The following is a 23,694-nucleotide window of genomic DNA, read 5'->3' on the forward strand; positions in this document are numbered from 1 at the left end:
GTTATCAGCACCAGGATAAAAAGCAGAGGTGACTTGTATTAAAACTCTTCTTTTGGTGGATCCAAGCAGTCAGGGTTTGATCAGAGAAGCAGAACCACTAGGAGATATACACATAAGAGATTTATTATAGGGATTTGGCCTTACACAGTTGTGAGAGCTGGTTAAACAGTACGTGAGGCTGTTGTATATGGTGCTGGAGCCTGAAGTCAACAGAGTAGGCAGTTGGGAAAAGATGGATGTGAAGCGGGAGAAACAAGGACAAGCTGCATCTCCTATGAACACATATCAGTCTCTCTTTGCCTCTACTGCTCCAACTTTGATGATGTGATGTCCAGCAGGAGAATCTAGGGCCTTTCTTAATGGAACTAAAAGAACTTTCATGTTTACTATGCTCTGATTTCCATCTGCCCACACTCAAACACACTCAGAAGTCCTGGTTACTGTCTGGTGTTGTCTTTGGTGTCTGCCTTCAAATTCGGCACTTGAGTGTTGGAAATAGGCAAAAAGAAGCCAGAACATTTTTACTTTCTAGGGGAATTTAGCTTTGACTCACAGCTGATTAGGTCTCAAATGTTTTCCAGTCCTATAAAGGTAGAGGTTAACTTGTAGAAAATTGAAAAGGTGATAAATTTTCCCCCTGCTCAGTAGAGAAGATAACCTCAAAGGTTATGGTTTTATTACACAACAGAACATTAATGAATTTTGTATATACTTTGGCAATTTTATTGTAGTATTTTCTCCCACTAATTATATAAATTTTAATTTCTTATATACTTTTGAAATTAGGTCTGCCATTCTGTTGGCTCCTTTGTTAATGAGTTAAATAAAACTTGGACACATGCTCATTATTTGTTGGACTGAACCATATGAAATTATTGCTAATTGTAAGTCACCCTAATACTTAGAAGAGAAACATTTTCTTTAATAATTTGAGTATGAAACTTTGACAGTAAGTGGGTACACAGGCTATATAACGTGTTGGAGGCTTGATGAACTCCCATTTCCTCTGTCTACGTAGCTGCTCTCTCACACCTTGGAGGAAAGGTTCATTGGAAGGAAATTGCTAAGGATGCAGTTAACCTTGGAGTGCATAATACAGATAAAATTTTCTGACATCAGAAATGGTTCACAATCAAGCCTGAATGCTATTCTGAAAGGTGAACTATGAAGGACTATACCAGTTTCTTGCAGAGGCAGAAGGAAGAGTCTCTCAAATATTTTCATCACTATATATCTTTTTTTTTTTTTTTTTTGAGACAGAGTCTCACTCTGTTGCCCAGGCTAGAGTGAGTGCCGTGGCGTCAGCCTAGCTCACAGCAACCTCAAACTCCTGAGCTCAAGCGATCCTCCTGTCTCAGCCTCCCGAGTAGCTGGGACTACAGGCATGCACCACCATGCCCGGCTAATTTTTTCTATATATATTTTTTAGCTGTCCATATAATTTCTTTCTATTTTTAGTAGAGATGGGGTCTCGCTCTTGCTCAGGCTGGTCTCGAACTCCTGAGCTCAAACGATCCGCCCGCCTCGGCCTCCCAGAGTGCTAGGATTACAGGCGTGAGCCACCGCGCCCGGCCTATCACTATATATCTTGAATATCACAAATTCTACCAATGAAATCCCATTTCTAACATTCAATATGTAAATTATAAAGCCTCTACTGTTATTTGGAGATAGAAGTAATAGCAGTGCTTAATGCTAACCTCAACTGGAATGTAACCTTTCTGATTAAGTGCTGGTTGGCCATCCCTGAAGGGTATATTACTGATTAGGGGATCTGTCCATATAGACAGTGAGGTCAAGTTTTTTGTTGTTGTCATTTTGTTTTTTAGCAAATTACAGACCACATAAGGATAATCTGTTTTTATTAGACAAACAGGACTTTTCCTGTTTTCGTCTCTCCCCAATACAGGATGTTCCTGGAAGGTAAGCAATTCTTGCCTCAAATGTTGGATTGTGTTTATTTTCTAATATTTCAGAAAATTCACAAAAATAGAAGTGTACCTCAATAAAAATGACTGTTCATATATTTTATTGGCATAACATGCCTTCCTAACCACATTTTATTTGGGGGCATTGTTATTTAAATAGATTATGGTCCCTAACAGCATATCAAATAATGAAGGGAAGCAACTCAGTCAGGTTGCTTACCAACTAGTAGTTTTCAAAAGGTAGTATTATATTAAATAGTAAAAAGTCTTGGGGTACAAGTGAAACTTATGTTTTATGTATATTTAACATTACATATATTTGTGCATATACACATATACACGTAAGTCACCAAGGGCTTCTTTGTAAAGAAAGCCCATATTGTTTTGTTTCAGTTACCATCTTTGTAAATATTACAATCATAAGGTATCAACAAGTTCTTCTCTCCCTTTTTTCAAAGTTGTACTGATTAAAAGCAATTTGCTGGTCAGGCGCAGTGACTCATGCCTGTAATGCCAGCACTTTAGGAGGCAGGAGGATTGCTCAAGGTCAGGAGTTGGAGACCAGCCTGAGCAAGAACGAGACCCCATCTCTACAATAAATAGAAAAATCAAGGGGGGGCATGGTGGCCTGAGCTCGTAGTCCAAGCTTCTGGGGAGGCTGAAGCAGGAGAATCACTTAAGCCCAGGAGTTTGAGGCTGCAGTGAGCCTGATGACCCCACTGCACTCCAGCCTGGGCAACCGAACAAGACCCTGTCTCAAAACAAAACACAAGTTTGCCAGGGCAGCCAAGAATTCACGTAAGCTCTTTAACTTCATATTATAAGATAGAGTTGCAGTGACAAATGAAGCTGAACAGTGTTGGTACAAACTGTTGCCAAGGCTGCGGACAAAGGTTTTTGTTGGGCAGCGGTAAGCGGAAAGCGTGACACCCAGCCAACCCACCACCCCTTCAGCTAGGAAGTAATGTCCCCCTCACCCCCACGCTCTCCGGAGGTCTCTTTAGGCTGAGGGCGCTCCCCGCAGCTGGGACTGGGAGAAGAGAGCCTACGGTCGCCCCCACACTTCCTAGCCTTGACTCTAGCATCTGCCCTCTTTCTTAAATTCTCTCCAGAGCCCCAGTCTTCATTCTACTTCTCGAGAAAGTAGAAGAGAGAGCTTGAGCGTGAGCAAAATCGGGACTATGTCTACACAAGACTCATAGGGGGGTCGGAGATTTGGGCGTCTCTATTTTCTCCATCTCCAGCCAGCTCCCCTTAAGGCTCAACGCCCTCCCTGAAAGCAGCCTAGAGCTCTTTTTAAGTCTTTGTGAGGCGACTCTTGCACCCAGGAGATGTACTTCTGAAAACAGTAGCAGAAAAGATGTCAGACTTGGGGTCAAGAAATTTTAGTCTCGGTCTGTTCCACTTTAAATAAATCCCTCACTCTCTCTGTCCCAAGCATTGAAGTAAATTAAAGGACCGGATAGGTAAATTATAAAATGGATAGATGCCGTAATGAACCCAAGGAAGCTATTCCAATCTATCCACTTCACCAACCCAGTTACTTCCCTTTTTTAAGGTGCATTGAGTGAGTTGGGAAGAGATTTTCCTCGTGATGGACTCACGTTCCTGGTTTTGTTCCTCTATGGTTTTGTTACCTGAGCAATGCTTTGAATTTCTTTAAAATGAACTCTTCCACAGGAGTTATACTCCAGCAAATAAAGCATAATTTTGATGTAAACAGCCCAGAACACAAGTTTTGATATAACCTACTACTCTACCCAGCAACCTTAAAAGAAACTGCATATACCACCTCTGTGAAATATCAGTTACTCATATGTTGTTAACAGCTTCTTCCTCCTTTCCCTACAAATCTGTTATGGTTAAAATTTATGTGTCAACTTAGCTAGGCTGTGTGCCCATATGCTACTGTTAAGGTATTTTGTAGTTGCAATTAATATTTACAATCAGTTGACTTTAAGGAAAGGAGACTACCCTCTATAATGTGGATGGGCTTCATCTATTCAGTTAAAGACTTTGAGAACAAAAACATATCATTGGAAGAAGGAATATTGCCTCCAGAATGTAACATAGAAATCCTGCTTGAGTTCTTAGCCTGCTAGCCTGCCTTACAGATTTTGGATTTAGTAGTCTCCACAGTCACATGAGCCAATTCCTTAAAAATCAATCAATCTCTCTCCCTATATGTACACATAATAATATATAGTTAATACTATAGTATTAAATAATAGAGTATTAATAAATTAATATTCTGTTTCTCTGGAGACCCTGACTAATGCAATCTCAAAATCCTATTTATCCCTAAAGTCCCACCTAATGTCCATTTTCTTTACTTTCCCAATTCTCCCAGGCAGAATTTTTTGATCTGTGTTCATTTGTCTTTCCTACTAGATTGTAAATTCAACAACTTTGAATCCATGTTTTACTCATCTTTTGTATATACCCTTAATAAAATACATGACACACATAGGTGGAGTAATCATTCTTTAAATACTTAATATCTTCAGAAATGTGTACTAGCTAAATTACTGTGGAGAGAGCTGTTATATCTACTTTTGAAAATGCTTTCAATTCTCTGAGGTTAGAAAAGGCCATAAAAGTCAAATTATTGACATAGTATGTTTTATTACTTTTACTTAAACTAAATCAAGAAACATCTTTTAAAATTTTCCTCAATTTATGGTTTCCCATTTTTTTGCAAATAACCTGTTAAGATGGTCAAGAGTGACTTTACCTTGTTTCTGTTTAGTTTTCTCTGCCATTAAATAAAATCCTCTTTTGAGGTCATCATTATTCTAAGACGCAAATTCAATGCCTCTAAGGCCCAGACAGAAAATGAAGCTGGAAGGTAGGGACTGGAATGAACTGAAGAGTGCATCTACAGAGGTCTAGCCGAGTGATGCCAGATCTTAATCTTTCAAGATAATGTAGAAATCTTGGCTGGGCGCTATGGCTTATGCCTATAATCCTAGTTCTTTGGGAGGCTGAGAAGGGATGACGGCTTGAGGCCAGGAGTTTGAGACCAGCCTGGGCAACATTGTGAGACCCCTATCTCTACAAAAAAAAAAAAAAAAAAAAAAATTAAATTAGTTTGGTGTGGTGGTATGAGCCTGTAGTCCCAGCTATTATACCAGACAGGCTGAGGTGGGAGGATTGCTTAAGCCCAGGAATTGAAGGCTGCAGTGAGCTATGATCATGCCACTGCACTGTAGCCTAGGTGACAGAGTGAGATCTTGTGTCAAAAAAAATAAAAAATCCAGATTTTTATTTAAAATATCTAAATTATTAATGGTTGGTGAATAATTCAAGTTTTAAAAAACACTGAATGAGCTACATAGTGTCTGCCAAATGTATCTGATCCTTAGAATGTCAGTTTTCAGATCTGGCACAGGTTCCACTACCAGAAAGCTAAGGAAATCTGCATGTTTCATGGGGGAATACATCCAATTGGTTGCAAATTCCTCAAATATACATGTACAGATCTGGGAAACTCTTGGATCTATATTTGAAATTTCAAGGTGTCTAGCTTCAGGAAAATTTAATGTTCTCTCTACTTCTTTCTGCCAAAATTCTTATTTTTGTCATAGATATTTATGGACTGTTCCATCTGGCGGACAATTTCAACTTCCCCAGTATTTCCAACTGGAACCTTGAAACAAGGCAAAATGAAATAAGTGCTTTGATATAGTAAGGGTGAACAGTTAGCACCTCTGGAGTTTTCTTGCTTGCTGTGTTATTTATACTATCTCCATAAAAATATGAATATAGTGAAATACCCTAATTTTTATTTCACTGGTATAAATTTTCTAATTTTTCACATCTTTCTAATAGTGAAAAGCATATTTCATTTAAAGTCAGTGTTGAAGACAACACCCATGTTTTTCAAACTGCCTATTCCAGAGGTTAAAGGGATAAACTAAAGCCTAATAAGCATCCGCATTATAGTGAACAGTAAGGGAACTGAGAGCTTGAGGTATCATAGCTTTTAGCGTAAGAAATCAGAACATACAGCAGGAAGCCTTATAGACTCCAGTACCTGACATCTCTTCAATTCCACCACCAATATTTGAGCAAGTGCAACTGGAGTGCTGGATGGTCAGGGGTATTTCTGGGATTTTTTTTCCCCCCTAGAGAGGAACTGGAGGAGAGATGTGTATCACTGAGCTTTAAAAAGAAAAAAAAAGAGGACATACAAATAAAGAGAGTTGGGAACAAAGATATATATCATAAATCTTCTTTTCTGAAAAACTATACTTTTTCCCTAAGTTAAAGTGAGCAGTTTTAAAATGTCATGTGCTGCTTTGATATCTTTGAGCCTCAAAAGTTCCCTGCTGGGCTAGTACCACCCTCACTCCCCATCAACTGGACCAGCTGCACTCCACTTGGTCCTTAACCTAACGGGTTACATCACCCACAAAATTATTCAAACAAGCCGATCACATCCCTCTGTGGAAACCAGGTGTCACCTCACTCTCTTGTTACTAGAAAGCCTGCATCCCATAGCCTCTGCTTGTTTACTTTGCTCCTGAGTGGCCCTGGGCTGTAAGTATTATATAAGTGACTATTAAACTATTGTCAGTCGCATCTGTTAAATGCCAGTGTCATGTATTTGGCCATCCTCGGAATCCTAGGGTGGGACTCCCTCCCTCACCAATGGATGAGCAGGTAAACAAAACAAGTCATGTCATTGAGTTGTGATTTTAAAACTTAATTTACCTAGCCTACCCCTCATTTAGGTAACTAAAAACAACATAATTTCCCTACTCATCCCACTAAAGTCTTCTTTCCATAGTATGCACACTAACAGATTTGGTGGGCCCTTGTTCAAAACCTGAAAGCCACTGTATCACCAGGATATTCAGGGTATGTGATGATAATGACCTCAAGAAGCAGAAATGCTGAAGGACCACAAAGGAGAAGGAAGCAGAAATGCTGAAGGACCACAAAGGAGAAGGGTCAAAAGAATACAAAAAGAAATAGCAGCATCCACAACAAATACATGTAACTAACTTGACTGTGGTAATCACTTCACAGTATATACATATATCAAATCATCACATTGTACACCTTAAATTTATACAATTTTATTTGTCAATTATATCTCAAAGCTAGGGAAAAAAGATTTTAGAGACTTTGTTGGTCGGGCACAGTGGTTCATGCCTGTAATCCTAGCACTCTGGGAGGCTGAGGCAGGCGGTTGTCTTTTGAGCTCAGGAGTTCGAAACCAGCCTGAGCAAGAGCAAGACCCCTCTCCCCCCGCGCCCCCCCCACGTCTCTACTAAAAATAGAAAGAAATTAGCCAGATAACTAAAAATATATAGAAAAAAAGGCCGGGCATGGTGGCGCATGCCTGTAGTCCCAGCTACTCGGGAGGCTGAGGCAGTAGGATTGCTTGAGCCCAGGAGTTTGAGGTTGCTGTGAGCTAGGCTGACACCACCGCACTCTAGCCTGGACAACAGAACAAGACTCTGTCTCCAAAAATAAATAAATAAATAAATAAATCCATAAACAGAACTCCTAGAGCAGTCATTCAACAAGCATGTTTTGAAAGCTTTCTCTGTTATGTCATCATTCTGTATGTCAGAGACACAAAACTGAACAAGGCAAATTCAGTCTGTTGTTCAGCACATTGGAAATTAATAAAGCTGACCTATATTTCTATATCTTTTGTTTTAATAAAAAGATAGGATATTTTTGGAAATGGTTTGCCAAAACACACATATATTTGCAGTATTTTCCAGATTGACTAACATCATAAAAAGTAAAACACAGTAAGTCTGGAAGGAGGGATATATTTATTGGGTTCCAAGAATCAATGTCAAAAATCCTTCTTAGAAAAATTATTTTAACTAGCACGATGATACATTCCAAACAAAAAACAATAAATGTAATCAATGTTTAGATTATGCAAGTTGTGACGTGTTACAAAGACTTACCCCCTACTCTCTACTTAATACTATAGAAAATGAAAAGCTAGCTATGCCAAAAAGACAATTAAATATCCATCAAGATCTGTCACAGAAATTTAATTCCTCAACTCTGCCCATGAAGTAACAGGACAAAGTCTTTTTTTTTAAACACCACTTGCTTTGAATCCCATAAAATGTCAGTTAAAGTGATTATATGCATTTTTTTTTTCTTAAATAGTGATATTTAATGTTGAAAAAGTCCTACACCACTGTTTTTTTTTTTTCTTGTTTGTTTGTTTGTTTTTTGAGACAGAGTCTTGCTCTGTTGTTCTGCCCTGGGTGGAGTGCAGTGGTGTCATAGCTAAGTGCAACCTCAAACTCCTGGGCTCAAATGACATTCCTGCCTCAGCCACCTGAGGAGCTGGGACTATCGGTGAGCATCATGATACCCAGCTAAGTTTTCTATTTTTAGTTGCTCAGGCTGGTCTCAAACTCCTAAGCTCAAGCAATCCTCCCACCTCGGCCTCCCAGAGTGCTAAGATCACAGGTGTGGGCCACTGCGCCTGGCCTCTACTACATTTGATTATTAAGGTTCATTTTTGTGTGTCCTTTGATGTTTGGTAAAGGATGAGTTCATCAAAACATTTGCCCACATCTGTCCCAGTCATAAGGCTTCCAGCCAATGTGAACTCTCTGATGTTTGATAAGATCTGAGCTTTGACTGAAAGCTTTACCACATTATTTATATTCAAAGACCTTTCCTCCATATGGAATCTTGATGCCTTGTAAGCACTGAACTAACACTGTAAGCTCCTCTTACATGGGAGCTTATGTGGCCACATGTATAGCATTATGTTCCAGTGTGGATTTTCTGATATGTAAGATTGAGCTTTTAGTGAAGGCCTTCCCATATTTTTATATTTATGGATTTTTCTCTCCAGCATGGGTTTTCTGATGATTAATAAGTGCTAGCTTTCAAATAAAGGCCTTCCCTCCCATGCTACATTTGTAGTGGTGCACTCCAGTGCAGATTCTCTGGTGGGTGAACAACAATGAATCCTTTACTATACTCTTCACATCCATAGAGTTTTTTTCCTATGCAGATTGTCTGATGTTTAATAAGGCTGTCACAGTACTTCAAGGCTTTGATACACCCATGACATAGATAAGGTACCTGTCCAAAATGAATCTACTTATGGTTAATAAGACTGGAGCTCACAAAGAAGGCCTCCCACACTGAAGATATCCACAAGGCTTCTCTGATGTGTGACAAGATCCAATATCTGAAGGTTCTGCCACATTCTTTACTCTCATGGGACTCCTCTCCAGGATGGCTTCTCTATGTAACAGGACTTGGGTTTTATGCTGAAGGTCTTTCCAGGCTGAGGATACTCATAGGGCTTTCCCTCCTGTTCGGACATGCTGGTGTTTAAGTCAGGGCTGCTGGTGCCAGGGTTTGTTTTGTTAGGAAGAAATATTTTGGACCAATGACTTTTGCCACTCACTTTACATAGAGATGCTGCTTCTTTTATTATAGTTGCTGAAGTTGAATATCATGTGCAAGCTGAATGGAGGGCTTCCTACTCCCACAGCATTGGCAGGACTGAATTTCACAGCAAATACTCCCCTTAGCTTGAGGCAGTGTCTGTTGTGCTTCTTCAAAGGGGCTCCCCCATCACTTGGATAAACTATTTAGAAGCCCACGGACTTGTTCAGTGTAGGGTCTCTGAGCAATGTTCCTATTTACTTCCCCAGACAGCACCCTCTCTGTTGAACTTCTGGAAAACTCTGCTTTGGAATAAACTTCTTGTTTAAGGACAGGAGTCACCATCTGAAAGAAGAGGTTAATCATGTAATTAGCATCTTTTTCCTGAAGGCAGATAGGTGGATTCAAATGTAACATATATGAGAGTAATTTACAGAGAGCACTTACATAAACATAGTTCTTTATACATGAAAGCTCTAAGTAAAAATATGTTTGCTTTTTCATCAATTTCTGCTCTTATTTTTAATATTTTCTTCCTTCTGCTTTCTTTGGGTTTATTTTCCTGTTTTCTTTTTTAATGTTCTCAAAATGGATGTTCAGAACATTACTTTTGTTCAGCTTTGCTTCTTTTTTAAATAGTATCTGTACTTTTAAATGAAATAACTTACCTAAAGAGCCAGAAAAAGTATCTGGAACAGAGTAGGTCTCAATAAATGGTAGCTAATATTAGCAGTACTATTATCACTAATGTAAAGCCTGAGATGTAAAAGAGAAGGAACGGACTGGGGAGATTCAAGATCTACTACGAACATAATAATATAGAAAGCAGCAGGGTGGATGCCTTTTTCAGCCTCCACCCATCTGCACCCAGATGTTCAAATAAACAGCAAAAAATAAAAATAAAAAGAAACGAAAAAAAAGAAAGCAGCAGATGAAAGAAGAGATCACCACAAGGTATTTTACTATCATCACAAGGTATTTTACTGTGTAAAATACCTTGGAGAGATTATAAAAATCACAAATCTGGGAAGAGTATTAGGGAGTATCTGGTCTGTCTCCCTTGTTTTAAGGATGTAGAAATTGAGGCCCAGCTAGGTGGTATTAGCCTAGGTAGTATGATTATTACAGGTAAAGACAGGTTGAGACCAAGGCTCTTGAATCTCACTTTTAGAGTTTTTACTAGCACAACTCACTGCCTCTTAAAGCCCAATGTGGTACATGAACATAAATCTTCAGATTAAAACTCGCATAATACAGCACAGTGGTTAAAAGAACAGGTTGTAGAGTCAGACTTCTGGTTTCAATTCCTGGCTCTACCATTTTCTAGCTGCATAACCTTGGTCAAGTTATTCAATATCTTTGTACCTCAACTTCTTCAGCTATAAAATGGGAATACAGAAGTATCTGTCTCACAGCACCGTTTTTCATTGACAAAAACATACACATAAGGCATTCAGAAAAAGCCCTGGTAAATAAAGCACACCATAAATATTGGCTATCCAAGCAGATACATATCTTAATAATGTTGTTCTTAATTATTCACTGCCCTTTTTGAAAGGATTATTTTACTCACCCATAGATAGTAGGTGGTCATGTTTACTTGTTTTGGCCAATGAAATGTAAGTAGAAGTGACACAAGGTCTCCTGAATAGAAGCCATCATGTGGTCCTACCATTGTTTTTTCTATTGCCACAAGAGCAGCATAGTCAAGGTAGGACTACTCCTCTAATCTGAATCCTAGAGTAGAGAAAATGTATTGCAGAACTGTACCTGATGATCCATAACTGAAATGCAAGATAAATAAGAAAAACCTTTGTTATTGTAAGCTGCTGAGATTTGGGGAGTTGTTGGTTACATAATAAAAAGCTTGTTGATCATAATTAGCCCAAACTGACTTGTACAATCTCAAGCCATTCACCACTCTAGGGGCTGCAGAGAATTCTTAAGGAGTGATAATTCCTGTAATCAAAGAACTCATAATCAAATAAGCAAGATAAAAGAGACAGATAATGAAGTAAAACAGAATGTGAATGTCCTAAGGAAAAAACAATGTGTTATGGGAAGTGGAAGAAGGGAAAAATTGTAAGTAGTTATGGAAATGGAAGTATGCTTATTAGACATCAATAGAGCTCAATCTCAGATGTTTTAATGAACTGAGCAGCCATCAAGTAAGACTTGTTCTAAACATTTCCCAGGCTTTTATGGCCTCTTTCATACTTTTTGATAAAGAACTTTGGAATCCCAACTAAGCACCCAAGCTGTGACTGACCAGATTCAGAGTTTTTTTTTTCCTGAGGAATAAACTGCTTTACTTAGAAATTCCTCTACTATTCATGCACATGCTGAAGTGAGTTGGCCTTATGTCTGGGCAAGAATGAAGTTCAGTTATCTATTCATCCATTTATCCCCTAAATTATTACAAAAAGAATCTGACATGGCTACACAGAATATGTAATCACAAGTTCTTCTCCAAGAATTTAATCATGAATCTCTACCCAATACTTGCCTAAGCCAACTGAAATTTGAGGGACACTATCTTAATAATCATTTAACCTTCCATCCATTTAGATTCTTTAAGTCTAACCCTTTTAATTATCATATAAAGCAAGATTATTACATAAAGCAAATCCATGAACATACTCTCTTAGCCACGTGTAGAAATGTTTCACTGAGTTAGACATTTCATAGGAGAATAAACTAAAACTACACTCAATAGCATGGATCAATCTCACAAACATAATCTCAAGAGAAATAAGCCAGATACAAGAAAGTACATGATGTACAAAGTTGAAAAACAGGCAAAAGTCATTCGTGTTAGAAGGGATCATGGGGAAGAGGGTTCTGCAATGTTGCAAAGATTCTGTTTCTTGAGCTGGATGTGGGTTACACAAGTGCGTTCACTTACTTTAAGTTGATAAAACTGTATGTTTATGATTTGGGCATTTTTCTATAGGTATGTTGTATTTTTTTTTTTTTTTTTTTTTTGAGACGGAGTCTCACTCTATCACCTGGACTAGAATTCTGTGGCGTCAGCCTAGCTTACAGCAACCTCAAACTCCTGGGCTCAACTGATTCTCCTGCCTCAGCCTCCCAAGTAACTGGGACTACAGGCATGCACCACCACATCTGGCTAATTTTTCTATTTTCAGTAGAGATGGGGTCTCACTCTTGCTCAGGCTGGTCTCAAGCTCCTGACCTCAAGTGATCCTCCTGCCTCAGCCTCCCAGAGTGCTAGGATTACAGGTGTGAGCCACCACACCTGGCCAATATGTTGTAATTTATTAACAAGTTTACACTTAAGATTTTATGGGACTGTTTTAGGGTTTACTATGATCCATTTTAAGTATTTTTATTTTTAGAACTATAATTGAAGACAATGTCCACTCTATTATTCAATATCCTTTACAAAGGGACTCAAGCAATATGTTTATTTGAATTTAGTTCCTGGAAAAAGTTCACCTGTGTAGTCAAATATAATTGCTTTCTTTTGTTGGACAAATGAAAAACAATATAAAACAACATATTTTCATTTCATCTTACTTGCCAGAAAACTTCAAATCAACTTCAGTGCTCAATTGTATTAATCAACTTATCTCTGAGAGGAGAGAAATGTATCATCTGTAGTGGGCTGAATGGCCCCCCAGGAACTTATGTCTATTTCCTAATCCCTGGAACCTGCAAATATGACCTTACTTGAGAAAAGGGTCTTTACAGATGTAATTAAGTTTATGATCTCAAGATGAGATTATACTGGATTATCTAGATGGGCTCTAAATCCAGTGACAAGAAAAGATTTAAAAGAGATAAAAAAGAAGACAGAGAGGAAGTGAAGCCAGTGTGAAGATAGAGGCTTAAGATTTGAGTGATGTGGCTACAAGCCTAGGATTCCTAGAAGTTAGAAGAGGCCAGGAAGGATTGTTCCCTAGAACCTTCAGAGGGAATATGGACCTGCCAACACCTTGATTTGGACTTTTGGCCTCCAGAATGGTGTGAGAATAAATTTATATTTTTTTATGCCAACAAGTCTGTGGTAATTTGTTACAGCAGCCCTGTGAAACTAATATACCAGCAGAAGAGATCAAACAAGTAATACTCTGCAATCTTGTTTCAGCAATCATACTACAAACAAATGTCTTTTTGGGGCATAATTAGTGCTACTTTTCTGTGCTTTTTGCAGGTGATTTTGCTGTTTAAAATGGTCCCCAAGTAGAGTGCTAAAGTACTGTCTAGTGTTCCTAAGCGCAAGAAGACTGTGATATGCCTTACAGTGAAAATAAGTATGTCAGACAAGCTTCATTCATGTACGAATTATACCACTATTGGCTATGAATATAATGTTAATGAATCAGTAATGTGGTACATCCAGAAAAAGGAAGAGGAAATTTGGTGATCTGCACATGAGGCCACTCTGTAAAGTGCTAAAGCAACATTTATTGTGTGTGATGAAAACTGGCTAAATTTAGGATTCATGAGATGACAACTGATTTAAAAAAAAAAAAAAAAGCATAGTGGACAGCATTGTTTTGAGGATGAAAGCCAAAGAAATTTACACAAGTTAACCAGGGTCAGGAAAATGTTAAGCCCTTCTCAGCTAGTGCTGGTTGACTTGCACATCAATAGTGTGGAAAACATTAAATTTGCAGGTGAGGTAGGTTCTACAGATCAGCAGGCTGTGGAATATTTTTAATGTATCTGTGCAGTGTTATACAGGAAAAGAGTTATGTGGAAGAGCTGCTTTCTAATCCTGATGAGACTGGGTTGTTTTACAACAATGTTGACAAACAAATGTATACAATGCAAATGACATTTTGATTGACGGAAAATGTTGTGACTAGAGGCTGAAAAGAATATAACCCTGCATTTCCTCTAGGAACAACAGTTAAGTATTAATTCAGTATTTGCAGCAACTTTATAGAACCCAACTACTATTAACAATGAGAATTGACTATATACAGTTGTCCCCCGGTATCTGTGGGGGATTGGCTCCAGGAACCCAGAGGATGCTCAAGTCCCTTATATAAAATGGCACAGTATTTGCATATAACCTATGCATATCCTCCCAGTATACTTTGAATCATCTCTAGATTACTTATCATACCTAAATCAATGTAAATTATATATAAATAGTTGTTATACTGTATTTTTAAAATTTATATTATTTTTTATTGTTTTTTTCTGAATATTTTCAATCCATGATTGGTTGAATCCACAAACGCGGAACCTGCGGATAAGGAGGGCCAACTTGTATTACCAAAACCACATCCATTAGAAGGGCACAAGGTCTGAGAGTAACAAATCAGAAAATCATTTCTTTTGAGCCTATGGGACTGGAAGCTCTGAGAAACTATTTCTCCTCCATTGAATGTGCAGCCCAAGAAGTAAATGGTCAGCATAGACTTGGAATTTCCAAGTCTGAAAAATGTTGGAGGTATAGGAGAGGGCTAATCTCAAGATGGATAACTGGAGAAAGGAGCTAAAGTAACAGTATGCCTTCCAGACAAGGATGCCAGCTATCACTACTTCTTTTTATCACGGTACTGGATTTCATACTCGTGTAATAAGGAAAAAAAAGTATAAAAATTGGAAAGAAAAAAATATAATTGTCATTATTTGCAAATGGTATATATAAAAACCAAAAATATCTACATATAAATTAGAATGCTGGATACAAAGTCAATATATAAAAATCAACTATAAGTCTCTGTAAATAAAAAGTAAACATTTAAAAAAATGATATCATTAATAATTACATGGGAAAATATCAAATGCCTAGTAATAAATAATCTAATAAAGATGTTCAAGACCTCTGCACAAAAAACCATAAAGTATAATTGGGAAAAATTAAACAAGACCCTAAAGAAATGGAAGGCTACACCATGTTTATGGATTAGAAGACTCACATAAAAATGTTGATTCTCCCCATTAATCTATAGATTCAATACAATCCCAATCAAAATGCCAATATACTTTTTTGGAGGGAGTGGGTAGAACTGGACAGTTGATTCTAAAACTTGTACATACATGCAAAGAACCAGAAACAGCCAAGACACTTATAAAGGAGGAAAAGAAGGTGGTATCAAGAACTGAGCTAATCTGGAAAGGGCTGAGCTGCCAGGTGTTGTAGCAGTCAGGTAAAACAGGCCAAAATGATAAAGTATCAGTCAAGTTTTCATCAGCAATAGCATTAACAAGGGGCTCAAACAAAGTGCTGGCTCCTACAGTATTCCATTCTTACTCATGGAATTGAGCCAGGCAAGGGATAGATGAATCAGCATAGATATGAGGACCATCTCACTACCAAGAAAGCCCCAAACAAAAGACCCAAGCAGTTTTATGGACCTGGGGATGGGAAAAGGGAAAAGTGCTAGGAGAGGAGAAAAGTGTCTTCAAGTTTCCTGATCTCAATAAGGGGGCCTCCAAATTGCTTAGGGAAGGCCTCTAATAAAGAGACCTCCTAAGGGAACTACCCAGACTAGGAATGTAGGTATTATATGTCTAAGAGCATGGCTAACTGAGGGGTCTGAGTCTTTGACTATAACTCCTTTCAGAGAATGCAATGCATTGGCTGTGCCCAAAATCTGCTATGGGTAGGGTAGCTTTGCTCGATGAGGTGTAAGGCCTTCATAATTGTCTACGGTCAGGTTTGAAAAATCACATATAGAAATTTGACCTGGAGCCTGACTCCTCAGGTGGGATGATTTGCTCCACTGGATACCAAAATGATGTAAAGCTACAATAATTAGGAAATCTGGTATTGATGCGTGGATAGCCAAGTAAACCAATGGAACATAATAGAGAAACCAAAGACCCATGCATTTATGGCAAATTAATTTATGAGAAATTGGCACTGTAGAACAGTGGGAAATGACAGTATTTCCTATAAGTAATGCAGGATCAAATGAGTATCTGTATGAAGAAGAATGAAATTTGACTCTACCTCACTCATGCACAAAAATCAATTTCAAATGGATTATAGATATAAATGAAAAAGAAAATTAGATAACTTTTGAAGATTACAGAAATTATCTTCATGATTTCAAGGCAGAGAATAAATTCTTCAAAAAACACAAAATAAGACATATACATAAAAAAGGAAACAAATTGATCCAGGACTATATTAAAATTAAAAACTAATATTCATCAAAAGATACCATTAAGAGAATAAGAAGACAAGCCATAGAGTTGGAGATGATATTTGTATCCCCTGTGAAAAGGATTCATATCTAGAGTATGTAAATAATTCTTAGAACATATATAAGACTATAATAGGAACTTTCTAAAAGAACAACAAATGACCAAGAAGGAAGCTTAGTAAGCTTACTTTGTCCAAGAGACGTTACCTCATCTCTCAAGGATACCAGCTGCATAAACAATGCTGAGAAGCAGCCTAGGTAAAAGAGTTGTCATGCCCGTGCAGTGTTGGCACACTCAGCAAGACATGTAGGAGTGCAAGAGGCCCAAGGAGGATTGTCTCTCCCAACAATGGTTACAACATAAAATGCATTTCTTATTCCACAAAGTGTTTGAAAAACACCAGCCTAGAGTATATGTTTCATACTTTTTAGCACAGTAAACAAGAATTTCATGGTCTGGTCATGGTGTGCTACTTTCATATATGCATTCTCTGATCAGTCCTTGAAAACTTCATTCTCTTCACCCAGATGCACTGTGCTATTTCATATGCTATTCCCACCGTACCTTCCCTCATTCTTCTTTTTCACACAGGTGGCTCAAAAAACTCATTTTTCTCCAAGCTTTCATCCTCCTCCAAAGACTGTCTCACGAATTGTTGTTATATTTTCTTCAGTGCAAGGTACTCTACAAATCCAGGGGCTACATCACTGTAATCATTGTTTTCTATCTACTCTCTTCTCCTTGCCTTCAAATAGACTGTAAGTCCCCTGAGAGTAGGGTGCTTTTTTTTCATTTATTTTTGTATTCCTAGCACCAACACAAGGCCCATCTTAAAACAAATCATTATTAATGCCTTTATTTGAGCTCAAAAGGAGTAACTATGGTACACATATCCTGATCGCTAAACAAATTCTTCAATCAAAGAAATTTCTCTTTCCAGAATATCTGCTCCTTCAAAGTCTTCAGAATACTCACCATTCACTGCTTAGTATTTAGTTGTGTGGTTTGGGGTAGGATGTGGCATCACCTCATTGTTGATCTCAGGTGTTCTCCACCCAGATTACTCTGTCTGCAAACCTCCATCCTAGGAACAAACCAAGACAGCTGGGTCAAAAAGGTAAACACTAAAAACATTGAAGATAATAGCACAGAAATGGGGTGACAGGGCAGATCAAAGAGAAACCACAATCTCCCTCAACTGGCAAAGATAAGAAGGAAGTAGGGCAAAGGAATTCACACTTGAACCCAGCATAGCAAAGAGAACTTCCTGGTATTCTACTGAGGCCCTTCATTTCTGCCTGTTTAAGTATAGTATATGCTTTACTTTCTCACATGCCCCATTCCCTGAGTGACATCCTATCTCCTCAATTTGAGCTCCAGAACCATGACCTTCTCTGCTTTCAATCCCCACATCCAGGCCTAATACTACTTGGACAAGGTACCTGGCACTATCCCAATACCAGAGGCTTCATAATGTGCTTTTTCACATGCATCTATGACCTTAGTGCCTCCTGGCTACAAGTTGGCTCAGAGCTTCATGAAGTCTAGTGTGTCTTACAGCTGAAGTATTGAAAGAGAATTCAGGGAAACTGTGCATCCATTTGCAACACAGAGCCCTACTCTAAGAAGAGAACATCATTTCATTCCCAGACAGTGTTCTCTCCTACCTGTTTAAACTGTGGACCCTCAAGGCAATCTATAATTTCTATCAATTTGGTAGTCATCTTGAACCTCATATGAGTTAAATTTCAGGGATCAAAAATTTCAGGTTTGTTACTCAGGAGTGAGAAATTACTGTTAAAATAGAAAAATAATAACAAAATCATTTTAAAGTGTTTGTTTCTCTCCTGAGTTTTACATGTGCATACACAAAGTTTGGGGATTAGGGTTAGGAAGTTAGGTTATGGTCTGGTGGACAGCATTTAATCATCCTTGAGAGCACAGAGATACATCAAAGGCAAAAAGAAGATGAACAGGTTGATATTTCTAGATTCAATGAGGATATGTGGTCCCTCTCTAACCAACATTGTTTCCAATTTCAAAATTTAATGTTTCATCTATAATACTGGTACCAACAAAACAAAAGGCTTGGATGTAAGAGAAATAAAAATGTTTGAATTACTGCAGTCTGCTTCTACTAAGCCAACATAAACTACATTATGGTATGATTTTTAAATGGCTTTACCTTATGGGTTGTAAAACCACATTCTCAGAAGTAGATGTGATTTTAAAGCCACAGTCATTATGCTGATGGAGTCACTTTCCAGTGACTTCTCACTTTTTTAATATTCCAAGGGATAAAGTGTAAATTAAGGCATTAACTTTTACCATACTCTTCTTTTGATGGTATCTTCCGATGCAACAAAAATCCTTTGGAACATATTCACCACATAAATCACTGATGACACTTTCCTTTGGCGTGTATTTTCTGGTGTTTAGTAAGATTAGAGCTCCCACGGAAAGCCTTCCCACACTCATCACACTCATATGGTTTCTCTCCAGTATGGATTCTCTGGTGATGAATAAGGGTTGAGATCTGGCTGAATGCTTTTCCACACTCTCCACACTCATAAGGCTTTTCTCCAGAGTGAATCCTCTCGTGATTAATAAGGGCTGAATTCACATAGAAGGCCTTCCCACACTCCTTACACTCATATGGCTTTTCTCCTGTGTGGATCCTCTGATGTTTGATGAGGGCTGAGCTCACACTGAAAGCTTTCCCACATTCATCACATTCATAAGGTTTCTCACCAGTATGGATTCTCTGATGTTTGATAAGATCTGAGCTCACACTAAATGCTTTGCCACACTCATTACATTCATAAGGTTTCTCTCCATTGTGGATTCTCTGATGTATAATCAGGTGTGCCCTAACACTGAAGGCTTTCTTACACTCATTACAAGTATAGGGCTTCTCACCAGTGTGGATTCTTTCATGCACAGTTAGGGTTGAGCGCACGCTAAAAGTTTTTCCACAGTGATCACACTCATAGGGTTTCTCTCCAGTGTGGATTCTCCGATGTCGAACAAGGCCCGAGCTCTGGGCAAACTTCTTTCCACATTCACTGCATTTATACCTTCTTTCTTCTGTGGGTCTGCCCTCATGCCTTTCTAATTGGTCCTCATACCGAGAGACTTTTTCATACTCAGGAATCAGTAAAGTATCCCCATTATATATGCCGGGGATCTTCTGGTGTGGGTCCATCCTTACAAAAATCTTTCCTTCAGAGTTGAGACCTTGTTCATACCTCTGGATTGGTTCCTGAAATAATAAACAGACCTTTCAAATGTACTTTTACTCCCTGTTGCTAAAGCTATATAACGTGATATCATCTAGGGCTCTCAAACATGTTTGGTAATTCCAGGACACACCAATTGTATGGCAGCCAGGTCAAATGTTTTTATTCAACTCATACCATGACCCAGTAACATCAAAAAACTATGAACACCTGACTCAAATGTTTATTTAAATCTATCCTCTATAAAGGTATCTAAAACACACAATCTGGGATATAAGTGAACATAAAAATAATATAGTTCCTACTTTAAAAGACTTTTAATCATTATTTAGTTAAACTGGGAAACAAAAAAACCCTGAAGAAATCCGCAGATAAAGCAGATGAAGGAGTACGGGAATAGAGGAGGCAAAAGAAACAGAAATACACTAAGTCTGGAAAAATGACAATAACATCATTAACACGTTTTACCACCCACAGGAATCCATACTACTTGACCTGGAAGAGAGACGGGAACACAAAAAGCTCTGCCTGTTGCTATGCTACTGCTATTGCTGCAGCTGTTGTTGCTATGATAAATAGTATCTTAGTAACAGGCATACTTTGTCTCCTCTGGAATTGTGACAGAGTAAACCCTTCACCTCTGCAAAGAAAGGGATCCCACCAGGCAATTCCATCTTTATAGTTCAGACCGCTGTGTGGAGAACTTGGTGGACTGCTGCCACTCTTTTTTTTTTTTTTTCTTTGAGACAGAGTCTTGCTCTGTCACTCCCGCTAGAATGCAGTGGCATCATCACAGCTCACTGCAACCCCAAACTCCCAGGCTCAAGCAATTCCTCTGTCTCAGCCTTCCGAGTATCTGGGACTACAGGTGCACGCCACCACACCTGGGCAATTTTTTTTTTTTTTTTGTAGCTAAGACTGGGTCTCATTCTTGCTCAGGTTGGTCTGGAACTGCTGGCCTCAAGCAATTCTCCCACCTGGGAGTGGTTGGATTACAGGTGTCAGCCACCTCACCCTATGCCTGGCCGGATTGCTGCCACTTTCTTATCCCCTGGGAACAAACCCAATTTTGTCTCCGAACTTGATGAAATATTTGCTCCAAATTCAAATTACACTAATTATCTCTCTGCCTTTTTCCATTTTAAAAATTGTTCTATGTCTCCACAGTGGTAAGTCAAGTTAACAGTATGCACCCTTGATATGATAAAAATGGCATTTCATCTGTGGTCTTCCTCCCCAAAACCTATAACCTCAGTATTATGACAAAAACAGTCAAATCCCCATTGAGCGACAAGCAAAATTCTAAAAAAAAAAAAAAAAAACCCCAAACTCCAAACCCAAAAAACAACGCAAAGGAGAGCTGAGGATCCAGGGCTAAAAGAAAATAAGGTCTCCATTTCCCCATCCTGCCCTCGGATGCTCAGCCCTGTCAAAAAATTGAGTCAGGGTCTCAGGATCACTCTTGAGTTTAAGAGTCTTTTGAGCCTCAAAGACTGCCAGGGGCTGGACCCAAGATACTGGCTTGGTAAAGCTCTCAGGCGCAGAGCACCTCTCGCTCCAGCCATCCTCTCTTTCAGGGTCTCTGGGGGTCAGCTCTGCCAGTTCACAGGGCAAGGTGGGCGAGGGAGAAGAAGACAAGGGAGGAGAACAAGGAAATAGGAAAAGGTAGGAAAGAGAAAAGAGAATGTGAGAAAGAGGGTGGAAGAGGGGAGAGGCTTAGAAGAATGAGGGGACGGAAAGGGAAGGCCTCAGGTGACCTGGCGCAGGAAGTTTCTCCCTTCCTAGGTGGCCGTTCACTTTCACCCCTGGGCCCAAAACCCTAGTAGAAAGTCAAGAGGGAACTCACCTGGAAAACTGTGATTAAACTAACAGACCCAATGATTGAAGACAGCTGTCGGCCCAGAGAAGTCGATTTCTGCAAAATCCCGAGCTTCTGCACCTGATGATCCACTCTAGGATCTTGGAGGCTTCCCTCTCAGTGGTTCGTGAGCCCACAAGAATAGGGTGGGCATGGGAGGTGTGAAGAAAGGATTCTATTTACCCCAAAGAAGGCATTTTACACTTCTTATTTCCTTTTATCCTACAGGGCAGACATTAAAGTTCTCCTCTCATATATAAGAAAACTGAGAAAGTAAATAAAATTTACGTGGTCAGACAACAGATTAAATAACTTGGATGATAACTGAATATAGAGCTTGCCTCACAGTGAGCCAGTATGGCTCCTCAGGCTCCTCAGAGACTAATCCCAAAATCAGTCTGTAAATTTAACACCACTCCAGTAAAAATATCAGCTTTTTAGAAGGTTTTAGTGTTGACATAAAAAAATAAACAAGTAAGACTACCTGGGAAAACTGAGAAAGAAGGGCATTTGAAGGGGCACTTCCCCTAAAGGATTTTAAACGTATTATAAAGCCTTAAGACTTAAACAGTGTGGTACTTATGAGATAGACAAATGGTACAGAACATAAAGCCCAGATACAGACATAATCACAGCAGGAACTTAGCATATAACAAAGGTAACACATAAGAAAAAGCAGAGTAGACTCTTCAATAAATGTATATAGAGAACTGGATAATCACCTGGAAAGACATTAAATTGGATTCCTACTTCATGCTATACACTAGGAAATATTCCAAATAAATCAAAGTTTTAAATGTTATCAACCAAACCAAAAAAGTACAGAGGAAAAAGTGAGTCTTACATAACCTCATGGTAGGAAGGCCTTTCTCATTATGAGCCAATATCCAGAGGTCATAAATAAGATTGATAAATTTGACCCACACATAAAGAATAAAACTCCTATGAGGTAAAACAAAGCATCTTAAGCAAAATCATGGAAGCATACTTACACCTTATATCCCAGACAACAGGGCAGCAAAGATGGAGCTCCTAAACAATAAAAATCATGGAAATGGCAGGGCTGAGCTGGATTTCCTCCTGCTCTAGCCTCACTCTGAACTTAATCAGACTCTGCTAAGCATTCATAACTCACTTATGCCGATCCTGTTAAATAGCAGGTGTCTTTTTTTTTTTTCAGTCTCCTTAGGTCCCTTACTTCCAGAACCACCAGAAGACCACAGAATGTCAAAGTTTAACACAACTCTCCTGTAGAGGGAAGAGCCTCTGTTACTGACATTTAGATGGTATGTTCCTGGGTGACACTGGAGAGTTATTCTCCCTCTGCATGTCTTGTCAAGTCACTTCCTGACTGTGTGAGAGCTGAGACCTGGAAAAAATTAAACATGTGAGTTTATAAAGGAATCACTGTAGAAATGAAGAAATCAGCAGAACAGGCCAATCCCAGGGAAGTAAGAAGAGGGAGAAATAATTAAAACAAATACCTGGATAGCACTTCCTATGTACCAGGTACTGTTCATGTAATCTTCAACAACTCTAGGCAGGTGCTTTTATCATTCCCATCTACAGATGAGGATATAGAGGCACAGAAAGATTAAATGGCTCGGCCAAAATCACAAGTAGTCTGGTTTTAGACTTACATGCTTAAAAAGTAGGAGAGGAAAAGAGAATCCCTAAGACACTAAAAGTTTTAAGAGGACTTGATAAATACCCCTCCCTTTCCAACCTCTGTGTGGATTCACCCAATTTGTTGAAGTTGTCCAGCTTAGCCACTTCTGCAAGGACAACTATCCCTCCCCCAGCCAGTGCTGCTCCCACTCCCAGACCTGGTGCTTCTCAGGCAGGATAGTCAGGAATGGCAGAAACTGGCCTCAGCCATTGTCAGCTGGGCTGCTGGAGCCAGCTTATAGCCTGGAGAGTTTTCTCATTAACAGAATCCTTGAGACCAGGGAAACCAGGTCTTTTAAAGAGGCACTTACGTAGCTTTCCCGTAATTGTAGAGTCTGCAATTCAGTAAAATTCCTTCCGTGGGCCTTTTCTTCAGGAACACTTCTGTAAAAGAAACATTATTTTACTCAAATAAAAAGCAAATACTGTCATAGCCGTTACACTAGTTACTAAGGATTATCGGAGAAAAAAG

The 23,694-nt window shown here is 38.9% G+C and overlaps 1 protein-coding gene across 1 annotated transcript; it reads right to left on the reverse strand.

The window, feature by feature from the left end:
- Positions 1-8,969: 8,969 nt before the first annotated feature.
- Positions 8,970-21,745, reverse strand: LOC138399180 (zinc finger protein with KRAB and SCAN domains 8-like). Its single transcript, XM_069493779.1, has 4 exons — positions 21,543-21,745; positions 18,786-19,719; positions 17,433-17,541; positions 8,970-9,668 (listed from the first exon to the last, which is right to left on the reverse strand). The coding sequence occupies exon 2, from the start codon at positions 19,660-19,662 to the stop codon at positions 18,853-18,855; it is 810 nt and encodes a 269-aa protein (XP_069349880.1). The 5' UTR covers positions 19,663-19,719; positions 21,543-21,745; the 3' UTR covers positions 8,970-9,668; positions 17,433-17,541; positions 18,786-18,852.
- Positions 21,746-23,694: the final 1,949 nt, after the last annotated feature.

This window comes from Eulemur rufifrons, chromosome 18, assembly GCF_041146395.1.
Source record: "Eulemur rufifrons isolate Redbay chromosome 18, OSU_ERuf_1, whole genome shotgun sequence".
NCBI lineage: Eukaryota > Metazoa > Chordata > Mammalia > Primates > Lemuridae > Eulemur > Eulemur rufifrons.

Coding starts and splice junctions, on each gene's coding strand:
- LOC138399180 (XM_069493779.1), bottom strand. CDS start 19,662: ATGGACCCACACCAGAAGATCCCCGGCATATATAATGGGGATACTTTA.